Source organism: Phaseolus vulgaris, chromosome 6 (assembly GCF_051622355.1).
Source record: "Phaseolus vulgaris cultivar YP4 chromosome 6, ASM5162235v1, whole genome shotgun sequence".
In the NCBI taxonomy this organism is placed as follows: domain Eukaryota; kingdom Viridiplantae; phylum Streptophyta; class Magnoliopsida; order Fabales; family Fabaceae; genus Phaseolus; species Phaseolus vulgaris.
The window spans coordinates 24,874,338-24,888,159 of NC_143503.1; the positions used below are offsets into that span (position 1 = coordinate 24,874,338).

The window sequence follows — 13,822 nt, forward strand, 5'->3', positions numbered from 1 at the left end:
AATTTAGAATATTATTTTGTTTTAAATTTTGATGGGATAATTTTTCACAAAACTAAGTCTTCTTTAATAAATATATGATTTTTTTAAAAAAGCTTTTATGTTAGGCATCATTATGCAACTTGACATCTCAGGTTGACACCTCAATTAACAACAATCATCTGCCATCACATGAAAAAGTATTATTAAAAAAATACAAAAAAAATGAGGAACTAGACCAAAATCCATATGTTAACAAAAACGATACATAAATAACTATAAACCTAGTCCCTTGAGGAATGTCCAAAGAAACTTTAACCATTACACCAGTCAAGTTTTGTCATATTATGATTATTATTATCCTTATTAGTAAGATTATCAATATTAATATATTAATAATATAAAAATTATTAACATTATTCATATATTTAATATCTTTAATATTATTAAATATTATAAGTATTATTAAATATTATAAGTATTATTAATATTATTAAATATTATAAGTATTATTTAATATTATTAAATATTATAAATAGTGTAAATATTATAAATAATATTAATTTTATTAATAGTATTTATATTATTAATATCATTAATATTACTAATTTTATTATTAATATTATTTATATTATTAATATAATACTAATTATATTATTATATTAATATTATTATTTTGTAATACTAATAATATGTATACTTATTAGTTATGATTATTATTATTTTTATTTATGTGATATTATGATTATTATTATCCTTATTAGTAAGATTATCAATATTAATATATTAATAATATAAAAATTATTAACATTATTCATATATTTAATATCTTTAATATTATTAAATATTATAAGTATTATTAAATATTATAAGTATTATTAATATTATTAAATATTATAAGTATTATTTAATATTATTAAATATTATAAATAGTGTAAATATTATAAATAATATTAATTTTATTAATAGTATTTATATTATTAATATCATTAATATTACTAATTTTATTATTAATATTATTTATATTATTAATATAATACTAATTATATTATTATATTAATATTATTATTTTGTAATACTAATAATATGTATACTTATTAGTTATGATTATTATTATTTTTATTTATGAATATTATTTATGATTTTATAATTATTCATATTATAATAATATTTTTAATATTATGTATATAATTATTATGATAATAGTTGGTATGTAATGGAGATTTGTGGATAATAGTTGGTAGATAATAGAGATCCGAGGATAAAAGTTGGTAGGTAATTACGGATTCAGATTTGTAGGTAATATCCGTAGGTAATGCTGAATTTACTTACGAATTCAAATTCGTGAGTAAAAGTCCGTAGATAACACATAATTTTTTTGTAGTGAAAATACAAAAAAAAAAAATATGGGGTAATAGACCAAAACTCATATGTTAACAAAAACGATACATAGGCAGACTATACTTATTCATAAATAATTATAAGAACATACTAGATGGAACCCTATTATACCAATGAAATTTTATGAATAAATCCTAAATTAGGCAACTTATTAACACATGCATTCCCTTCACAAAAAATATGAGTAACTCTAAACTTGATTTTTTCCACAATAATTAAGCAAGAATTATATGATTGTTTTAGACTACTTTGACAAAACATTTGTCATTTAAAGAACAAATGTTATTAAAAAAAAAAATAGTATAATTTAAAGTAAGATAACACATGTTTTAAATGACATGATTATGTCTCACTCATTACTATAAAAATAATAAATAGTGATCAAATTTAGTAACCCAAAATAGTAATGAAAATGAATGGTTAAATTAGTAATCAAATTTTTTTTTAAAAATTAGTGATAAGTTTGGTGACTGAATTCTCAACCTAAAAAAATCAGTGACTAAAACTGTCACTATTATTAAAAAAGTGATAAATACTGAAATTAGTGACTAAAATGGTGGTCACTAATTTTTATTTAAATACTAATATGTGTGTGAGACTAAATACTCACTAATTCCGGTCATTAAATCAGTAACTATATCGATTATTGATTTCAGTAACTAAATTGATCATTGATTTTGGTTGCTAATTCAGTCATTAAATTGGGCTTTTCACATTAGTGACCAACATTAGTTGTTCACTAAATGGGTCATTACTTTGATTAGTGAATTTTTTTTGTCATTTGATAAATTAAAAATTTGATCACTATTTCATGTCTTTCTTGTAGTAACTTAAAGCCAGATAAAATATATGAGATAGTTTTGTTTAACGTGAGATAACACGTGTTTCACTCGAAACATTAAGTGTTAGTCTTTTAGAGTAATAAAAAAGTGCTTTAATCGATACATGAGGTATTTTTCACTTGGAGTGACCAACAAACGTTTAAAGTGATAGTGACAATGTTTGTTATTTGAAGTGTGCTTTTGTCGTTCAAAGTGACCTCTATTAACATGGTCACTTAAAGAAAAAATTCTTAAGTGAAAGAGTAATATATTTCTATTGTTCTTCTTTATTAACTTTTTTATTTAATGATAAACAAATATATTAACTCCAATCATCTTTTAACCGAGTTTTTCATAATTAATATATATATATATATATATACATATATATATATAATGTATATGATTAACATCAACACGCAAGTAAATATTAAAGAAAACAAAGTACATATAAAGTATGTCGTTTTTCATGCGTATCCATTGTTTTGCATGTATTAGTATTACACATCACAAAGTTTAATGAACTATTATTTATTATCATGCTCCTCTTATACAAGAAGAGGTTAAACTTGTGTAGAAGGAGATGAGACTAATGAAGATATTTGACCAAGTATAAAATTAAGCATAAATTGTGTCATTTGTTCTAAAAAGAAATGCAACTCTTATTGGGATGCAATTATTATCTCCTTCAAGTACTTATTTTCTTTAGTTAAGTTTGATATTAGATATCTCATTTGTCCATGTTTACCTAATGTGATGACATTTAAAAAACTTGTAGAAGTAGGAGGTGTGAATCTTTGGCCCATCAATCTCAAGCCATGTACTCATCCCTTTTTTCGGTTCTTCTAATAATACAATAAAAGTTTTGTCTTCATCAAATGAACGACTATACACATTAAAAAATGAAATAAATTTAAAGTTACAAGTTCAAAATAAATATAATAATTAACATTAAAAAAAATGTTAATAACGACAAATTTTTAATATAAGAGTCAAATGAAACTGCTACAATAGATTAAAATAAATATTACAATTAATATTAAAAAAAATATGTTAATAACCGTAGTTTTACCGTACTGTTACAATCTTCCTTACAATAAAAAAAATTCTCAAACGGTCACTTTTTTTAATTCAATTCTTTCATATATTTATACTTTTATTTCCTCATCTAGCACTCTTTTGTTATTATTTATCTATCTAGCACCATTTTGTTTTTATTTTCCTATCTAGCACCATTTCAAAAGTAAAAAAAATAATAATAATTTTTTTTGATAATTTTAATTTTGAATACATTAAAAAAATAAATATTTTTAATGTTTTAAATAGTTAGAAATATAATTAATGAATAAAAAAATATTTTTTTTACAAAATTAAAAATGTTTAGTTTAATTTTTTTAAAATAAAGAAAATAAAAAATTAAACCCTACAACAACATTAAAGTTGAATCTATAAACAAAAATTAATATTTATTTATTATTATTGATGATGTAATCATGTTAATTTCAAGTAAAAAAATATAGGACATAATTATAAAAAATAAATAAAGTCAATTAGTATTAATTAGTAGTGGACACAAAGATAATATTGAAGTGTCTACTCATTTAGAAGACTAGGATAAGGTAGTTTGTTCCTAAGCTTGTTTTTAGTCTTTGTTGGCCCTCTTTTTAGTATTTGTCCTATTAGGAAGTTAGTAACAAACTTATGGAGGGAGTTGTTATTAGTTTTTGTGTGGTTTTGTACAAGAATTTGATCACTCTTTAAGTTATTCTTATTTTTATTTTTTTTACTATTGATAAAAAAAAGGCAAAAATCAATTATATTCTTCGTATTTAAAAAAATTCAATGTCACTCCAATTTTTTTTTATGTTCAATTTGATCCCATTTTTTATTAAAAAGTTTGATATGGTCCAATTATTTTAAAACAATTCAATGTGGTAGTCTCAATTTTTTTTTTAAAAAAATATTTAATGTGGTAATAACACATCTAATTCATTGGGCATTGGTAGGATCGCTTGAGTAAATATGTTTCAAGGAGTGCAATATAATAAAAGAAATTACATTGAATCATTTAAAAACAATTTGGGACTATATTGAAACTTTTTAAAATATTAGAACTGAATTGATTTTTAACTCTGAAAATAATGACAAAAAGGATAATTAAGCCTAAAATAATTCTCATCATTTTTAACATTATTACTATATTTTTATAAATTATAATTATTATTTTAATCACTCTTGTGTATTATTGACTAGAAAGAGAGAAAATAATATTTATCTTTATTTTAACCAAGGTTTTGTTGTATTTGTTTATTCACAAAGAAGATATTAAAGTATTCCTATAATACTTTATATACACAAAGTACTTGTATTTGCACTACAAGAAGGAAGATCATTAAATAATAACTAATGTAGAGAAAAAAAAATTACTACTCATTATATTGATTAAATTAGATAATCTTCACAAACTACAAATTATTGGTATCTAAAATAGTTTTTATTATTAATAAAAATTTATAAAGTATTTTCTAAATTAGTATATAATATTAACTATTAAGATTTTAGCTACAAACTACTTTAGATTAAATTATTAATATTTAATTAAATTAGTGACTAATTTATAATCTAAAGTAGTTCGTACCCTTGGTTGCTAATGTTAGATATCAGTTTAGAAACTACTTTGTAAACATTTATTAATAATAAAAATTACTTTAGATACTAATAGTTTTTTAGTTTATAAAATAATATGTAACTCGATTAATATAATGATTAATAATTTTTTCTCTAAATTAATTATTATTTAATAATTTTCTTGTAGCATTGTATTCTTTTTTTAATATATTTCTTTATCTTAATAAACAAACTTTACATACATACTTTTTCAATATTAATTTCCAATCAATTTTTTTTTATAGAATATATATTTTAGGAGTGTAACGTTTTGTAAAGATAAAATCTACTTATAATATATAAATGAGTGTAAACTAAACACTATCTTAATAGTTAACTTTATAAGATTGTGTTAGACTTAAATTTCATCTTCTTAAAATAGTATCAATCATTAAGAGTTTATCTTAACAATGTGTTAAACTTTATATAGTCCGTTATAACACAATACGAGACGGAAAAACAACCAATGAAGTAAGGGTGGTCCTAAGCCAACACATTCATTACTCCTTTGACTCCCAAATAATTTTTTTTCTAAAATATAAACCCACTTAAAAAGATTAAATAATTTTAAAATTATATCGTGTGACAAATGTCAATGTGAAATTGTCCAACGCATACTTTTGTTGTCTTGTTAAACTCAGTCCCTTAATTTCTGCTTTAGGTCAACTTCACATGAACAGCATCACTATATAAAGGATGCTGCAGAAACCTCAATTCACCAAATTGCCTTCTTCCCTTTTCTTGCCTGAGCAATCAATCCATTTGTTGATGGAGAAAATCGAAGAGGGAGGCAACACAAAAGAAAAGATGGATCTTGATATGGATTCTTCTTCAAAACATGTTGAAGAACTCCAAGCAGGAAAGCATGACAAGGTTCCTAACGTGGAACAAAGCCTAATGGATCCTAATTCCAAAGGGTAGGTTATTCTATTTGAATTTGTAGTTATAGTTACATTGGGAGTTTGCTTAACATACATGTTATTTTATGTTTTTAATTATTTTTGCAGAGTTGTCTCAAATCATTCTGCCAAAATATCAAGGAAGAAGGAGAAGGCGGAATTTATTAAAACAATGGAAGCACAAGCTAAAATGTTGAAGGTGATTATTGTTGTTATTTTTTATAAAATGAATGTTATAGGAAATGTTATGTGAAGCTTTGGGTTTTGTTGAATAGCATCTTATGGTGTATGTGGTGAGTCTTATTGTTATTCAGATAAAGTCTATGCTATTTTGCACTCATATACATATAATGTATTCATATGAAGGATCAAGTTGCCATACTTAAACCAATACTGGAGAACCAGAAAAAGCAGATGCGTGATATTATGGAGGAAGAGAAGACGTTGATCCAGGAAATGAAATATCTTCTGGAAAAGGCACTGAGAGATGGTAAAGTTGTTTCATCTTTGAATTTTTTTATGTGGGTGCATGCTCAAAATGTTAACTATAGTAGATATATAGTTTCACTAACATGAAAGCACTATCTTTTTAGCTGGAAATGACAAGAACAGGAACAGTATGGATATGCTGAGGGAGCTCCAAAAGAAGAAGCAAGAGAAATTGCTTATGTTTAAGATTGATCCAGAGTCCAATGATGCACCCTCCATTCAAGGTAACAACACAGAGTGTGTTAATTGTTTTCTGCTGCAACAGTCATTATTTTTCAACTGAGATTTCCTTTTGCTTTCTTTGTTTTGTTTATAGATGGAGGAAGTGGATCGCAGTCTAAGTAAGGCAAGGAAGATGGGGATAGCTGCTATGCATGAAATAAATGAATGAGACAATGTTTTCACACATAGGATTTCCATTTCATGGATCTTCTTCTTCAAGTCATATGTAGTGATGGCCCTCTTCCATCATGTAGTCTCTGAACAAAATAAATGTTGTTTGCATAGTGGTTTTATAAGTGTTATGTTTTTATTTAATGTACTTGTTTGATTAAAGATGTTTTCCGTTGTTATAATGAGTACTTGGTTTATGATTCATGGCATCTAATTAACTCTAACTAAAGTTTTTTTGTATAGAAAAAAACACATCACTGTTAAAGTTAGTGACATTCACAAATATTAATGTAATCCTTTGAAAAAAACAACACACAAGCACTAATCATCACGCTTATTACAATTAAAATAAACATATATAGCGTCTTTGGACCTCATTTCTTAAAAGAAAACGTCAAACGGTGTTTTATAAGAAATTAAACTGAAACTGAATTAGATGGCAATAAGAGATTTTAAAATTTTAGCGAAAACCGTGTTTATAAAGAGAAATGGAAAAAAAATTAGAACAATTTAGACTTAGTTAATAACTCCAATACATTACTTATTACGAACACCAGATATGATCTTACAATTTTGTATCATATTGCTTCAATGATACAAATATTTAATAATATTAGAATTTAAATTATTAATATTTATATAATAATTTGTTTTTATTGACTATAATTGAATAAAATAACATATAATAATAATAATTAATATTTTTTTAATTTATTAAATAAAAAGTATTAATTATCAATTTATAACACGGTATACATACACACTCACTTGTGAAATTGTTGAAAAAGATTTATAACTTTTTTCATAATAGCATATCGCAATGAAAAGATAAAGGAAAGATTGAAAAATCAGAACATGAAAACTTATTTCATTAGCATTTTAAAGAGGAGTAAATATATATAAATCAAAGATGCAACACATTAACACAAACGAAACAAAAGAATAACAAATTAACAAAACAAAAGAAGAATAAATAGAGACAAGATGGTTCAGGCCACTGGTCAGCAGACTACATACTCCTATATAAAACATACAGACTAGATGGTCTAATGAAAGCAAGTGGACAAGACGATAAAAAACGACTAGACAATTAAGTTGAATATTGCCTACACAAACGTTATCTAATCATAATAAAAACGCGTGCAAAAAGAGTTTATTACAATTAAAGATTTTTAATTTAATATATATATTCTAAAAAAACGTTAAAAAAAATTGATGAGAATAAGTCAAAGACTTTAGCCTTATCTTCTTGTGGTACGTTACTCTCTCCTAGCTCATTTTGAACACGTTAATAATGGGGCAAACGTAAATAACACGCTTAAGTCATTGTGCTTGCCACCACCCAAGTCTTTGAAGCATTTGTAGGGTTCAAATTGTGTAAGATTTTAGTTCTTTTTATTTAGTTTTCTTTTTAAAGCTTTCATGTTAGGTATCATTATGCAACTTAACATCTTAGCTAGGCTGACACCCCAAGTAACAACTATCATCTACCATTACATAAAAAATATTATTAAAAGTAAAAAGGAAAAGAAAGAAATTAGACTTAAAAGAATGACCAGTCAAATTTTGTTGTCATATTATAATTATTATTATACTTATTAGTATGATTATCAATAATAATATTATTCATATGAATTTTTTTTTCATTACCATACCTTTGTTTTTCTTGTGTGTTTGAACTTCGATGACTGTACAATGTACACAAGCAAATAATCACACAGGTGTCGGATAGTCTGAAGAGCTTTAGGATGTTGTTTTGAAACTTATATGGTAAATATTTGTATTTCTATAAACTCTAATCATGTATTAGGAAAAAAATTTAAAAACTCTAAAGCTTATATAGAAATATTTAGAACTTGTATTATAATAATTAGATGTGTTTTTTGGTGTTAAAATTAAGAAATTATTCCAATCCTCTTTATAATAAAAAAAATTCTCAAACTGTCACTTCCTTACTTTAAAAAATATATTTATAATTCATTTAATAAATATTTCATTTTTAGTACCCTGTGTTAATTAATATTTCATTCTTTCCCATCTCAATTCCCATATTAAAAAAAAACTTAGTTCCCAAAAATCTAAAATCACATTCTCATCACTCACCTTCTTGTAACTATTATTTTTCTCTCTCAAAACTTCCCATTCTTCAAATCCTATCCTTAGTAATCCAATCCTTTCATTATTACTTTCCAAAAAAAAAAAATTCAAAATCGTCTCCCTTACAATTCATTATTCTTAATCACATTATTTTCGTTAAAGCACAAAATGGTCTCATAATTGTTAATATAGAATTGTTTCAGCCTCATTAAGCACACAATTTTTTCATTTCAATGTATTTTGGATGTCATATTCATATATCTTGTTGGGATTTTATACGATGTTAGGAAATTTTGAACATTAGTGCATCTTGTGGTTGTTGTGAATAATTTTTTCCTCCAATTTATAATTGTTGTTATCTCTTTATCATTTTCTTCTTGTCATTTTTTTTATCTTGTTTACAATTTTGTTCTTGTTGGTTATGCATTCACAACCAAGTATGGAAAATGTGTGATAGCTAGTATGGGTACAATATAATCTATCATAATCTACTTAAAATTCACTTTCTTCAATCTAATCAAGTAAAATAAAATAAAAAAAGAATTTGGAAATTGTTGAAAAAGATTTATGAAATTTTTCATGATAGCAAATCACAATGAAAAGATGAAGGCAAGATTGAAAAATCAGAACATGAAAACTAATTTTATTAGCATTCCAAAAAGGAAACAATGTAAATATATATACAATCAAAGATTCAACACACTAAAGGAAACAAAAGAATAACAAACTAAAACATAAAAGAATATATAATATTATAATTTTGTATCATATTGCTTCAATGATACAAATATTTAATAATATTATAATTCAAATTATTAATATTTATATAATAAATTGTTCTTATAGACTATAATTGAATAAAATAACATATAATAAAAATTAATAATTTTTTTAATTTATTAAATAAAAAGTATTAATTATCAATTTAATATCATGGTATACATACACACTCACTTGTGAAATTGTTGAAAAAGATTTATGAAATTTTTCATGATAGCATATCACACTGAAAAGATGAAGGGAAGATTGAAAAATCAGAACATAAAAACTTATTTCATTAGCATTCTAAAGAAGAAACAATGTAAATATATATACAATCAAAGATGCAACACACTAACACAAACGAAACAAAAGAATAAAAAATAACAAAATAAAAGAAGAACAAATAGAGACAAGATGGTTCAGGCCACTTGTCAGCAGACTACACAATCCTATATAAAACATACAGAGGTCTAGTGAAAGCAGGTGGACAAGAAGATAAAAAGACCAGACAATCAAGTTGAATATTGTCTACACAAACGTTATCTAATCATAATAAAAGTAAGTGCAAAAAGAGTTCATTACAATTAAAGATTTTTAATTTAATATATATATTGTAAAAAACCGTAAAAAAACTGATGAAAATAAGTCAAAGACTTTAACCTTATCTTCTTATGGTAGGTTACTCTCTCCTAGTCCATTTTGAACACGTTAATAATGGGACAAACGTAAATAACACGCTTAAGTCATTGTGTTTGCCGCCACCCAAGTCTATGAAGCATTTGTAGGGTCCAAATTGTGTAAGATTTTAGTTCTTTTTATTTAGTTTTTTTAAAGCTTTCATTTTAGGTATCCTTATCCAACTTAACATCTTAGCTAGGCTGACACCCCAAGTAACAACTATCATCTGCCATCACATAAAAAATATTATTAAAAGAAAGAAAATACAAAAAAAAATAGGGAGATTAGACCAAAACTTATGTTAACAAAAACAATATATAAGTAAATCATACCTTTTCATCAAAAACTCTGAGAATAGACTAGATGGAAGTTTATTATATTAGTGGAATGAATCTCTATGAATGAATCATAAGTTAGTCATCTTATCCGCACACGCATTCTCTTCACGGAAAATATGAGTAATCCTAAACCTTATTTTCCCAGAGTAATTAAGACAAGTGTTCTTTTTATTTAATTGATAAATAATTTCTTATTAATTTAAACTATTAAATAAAAATTATATTGTAATATACTATACTATTTACATTTACTTTATACTATATCTTTCCCCCTTCTAAATAAAGAGACTATTGGTTTGTATATAATTTAAATTTGATTGGTAAATTTGTGATTGATATATTAAAATTAAAGATGTCTCATTTGTTAATATTTATATTATGTGATGAAATTGAACAACTTTGTAGAAGTATAAGATTTGAATCTTTGGCCCATCCATCTCAAGTCATATACTCATGCCTTTTGTCCATTCTTCTGATCATAATACTACAAAAATTGTTATCATTAAATTATTGACTAAATATATTGTCCTTATTAATGTGTCATGTGAAAAGCCTTTATCAACTATAAATATTTCATAATAATCTTCTAAAAATGAATTTCAGTCATAACCATATATTGATTTATAAAAAATATTTTGGTAAATATATTGATAATCATATTACACTTAACAATAGTCCCTTTGCCGTTGATTCTTTGTGCATTAGATTTAATCTGTATCTCTAGTGGAAAGTGAACTTAAATCATTAAATTTAAAATAATAAACAACTTTTAATATTTTATTTAAATTCTAACAATAAAAAATTATGTAAAAATTCTTAACTTTAATAATATGAACATTTTAAGAAATTTATACTCCACTACAAGTAAGAAAGCATTATATCAAAAGAATATATTGTTTTTGAAGGGTATGAATCGCGTATCTGAAATATTATTAACAACACTTATAATTAAATTGATGAAAAATAGTGTTTTAAATTAAAATTACCCAAATCTTATATCTGATAGTACTTATGTCAAAGAGTACATTAATTTCTTATTTTATATATTAAGAATGAAATATTAGACCCACCTAAGTATAAAATCCTTTTTAAATAATTTTTTATTGAAAAATTAAAAATTAAAAAATATATTAATTTAAGATTCCAATATTGCTTTAGAACTTAAAAAGTAATAACTCAATATGAGATTATTATGCCTTGATGGTTGAAGGGTTTAGAAAAGGAGTGGAAGATTTAGAACAAGAAAACACTTTAGAAAGCTAGAAAAATGTTGAGTCAAAGTGCAAAAAGAGTTAAATTTGAAATGTAATTAAGAAGGATAATGTGACATTAAGAGCAAAATGAAAATGAATCAAGTTGTTTAAGAGTAGAAAGTTAAATTTTTAAAAAGTAATTTTTGGGGCATTTAGACCTCTATTAATCTTTAAGTGAAAGAGTAATATATTTCTATGGTTATATTTGTTCTTCTTTATTAACTTTTTTTATTTATGATAAACAAATATATTAACTCCAATCATCTTTTAACTGAGTTTCCCATAATAATATATATATATATATATATATATATATATATATATATTGTATATGATTAACATCAACACGCAAGTAAATATTAAAGAAAACAAAGTACATATAAAGTATGGCGTTTTTCATGCATCCATTGTTTTGCATGTATTAGTATTACACATCACAAAGCTTAATGAACTATTATTTATCATCATATTGCTATTATGCAAGAAGAGGTTAAATTTGTATAGAAGGAGATGAAACTAATGAAGATATTTGACCAAGTATAAAATTAAGCATAAATGGTGTCATTTGTTCTAAAAAGAAATGCAACTTTTATTGGAATGCAATTATTATCTCCTTCAAATACTTATTTTCTTTAGTTAAGTTTGATATCAGATGTCTCATTTGTTCATGTTTACATGATGTGATGACATTTAAAGAACTTGTAGAGGTAGAAGGTGTGAATCTTTGGCCCATAAATCTCAAGCCAGGTATTCATCCCTTTTATTCGATTCTTCTAATAATACAATAAAAGTTTTGTCATCATCAAATGAACGACTAGACACATTAAAAAATAAAATAAATTTAAAGTTACAAGTTCAAAATAAATATAATAATTAACATTAAAAAACGTTAATAATGACAAATTTTTAATATGAGTCATACGAAACTGCTACAATAGTTTAAAATAAATATTACAATTAATATTAAAAAATACGTTAATAATAACCGTAGTTTTACCATACTGTTACAATCTTCCTTACAATAAAAAAAACTCAAACGGTCACTTTTTTTAATTCAATTCTTTCATATAACATTATTTATACTTTTATTTTCCCATCTAGCACTCTTTTATTTTTTTTTATCTATCTAGCACCTTTTTATTTTTTTTATCTATCTAGCACCCTTTTGTTTTTATTTTATCTATCTAGCACCATTTCAAAAGTAAAAAAAAATTAATTTTAATTTTGAATACATTAAAAAAATAAATATTTTTAATGTTTAAAATAGTTAGAAATATAATTAATGAATAAAAAAATATTTTTTACAAAATAAAAATAAAATAAAAATAAATTAAAAATGTTTAGTTAAATTTTTTTTAAATGAAGAAAATAAAAAATTAAACCCTACAACAACATAAAAGTTGAATCTATAAACATCAATTAGTATTTATTTTATTATTATTGATGATGTAATCATGTTAATTTCAAGTAAAAAATACAGGACATAATTATAAAAAAAACCAAAGTTAATTAATATTAATTAGTAGTGGACACACATATAATATTGAAGTGTCTACTACTTTAGGGTAGACATTTTAATATTATCTCTGTGTCCACTACTAATTAAACTAATTGACTTTGTTTTTTTTATAATTATGTCCTATATTTTTTACTTGAAATTAACATGATTACATCATCAATAATAATAAATACATATTAATTTTTGTTTATAGATTCAACTTTTATGTTGTTGTAGGGTTTAATTTTTTATTTTCTCCATTCTTAAAAAAAATTAAACTAAACATTTTTAATTTATTACTTTTTTTTATTTTGTCAAAACTCATTTATTTATTCATTAATTATAGTTCTAATTATTTTAAACATTAAAAATATTTCTTTTTAAATGCATTCAAAATTATTTTTTATTTTCTTTTTTACTTTTGAAATGGTGCTCAATAGGAAAATAAATAAAAAATGCTAGATAAGAAAATAAAAACAAAAGAGTGCTAGATGAGAAAATAAAAGTGTAAATAATGTTATATGAAGAATTGAGTCCACTTTTTTTTACG

At 23.5% G+C, this 13,822-nt stretch overlaps 1 protein-coding gene across 1 annotated transcript; it reads left to right on the top strand.

Annotated features, from left to right (window-relative positions):
• Positions 1 to 5,570: 5,570 nt before the first annotated feature.
• LOC137833088 (uncharacterized) lies at positions 5,571 to 6,850 on the top strand. The gene is made up of 5 exons (XM_068641461.2): positions 5,571 to 5,782; positions 5,873 to 5,963; positions 6,131 to 6,254; positions 6,358 to 6,477; positions 6,570 to 6,850. The coding sequence occupies exons 1-5, from the start codon at positions 5,634 to 5,636 to the stop codon at positions 6,596 to 6,598; spliced, it is 513 nt and encodes a 170-aa protein (XP_068497562.1). The 5' UTR covers positions 5,571 to 5,633; the 3' UTR covers positions 6,599 to 6,850.
• Positions 6,851 to 13,822: the final 6,972 nt, after the last annotated feature.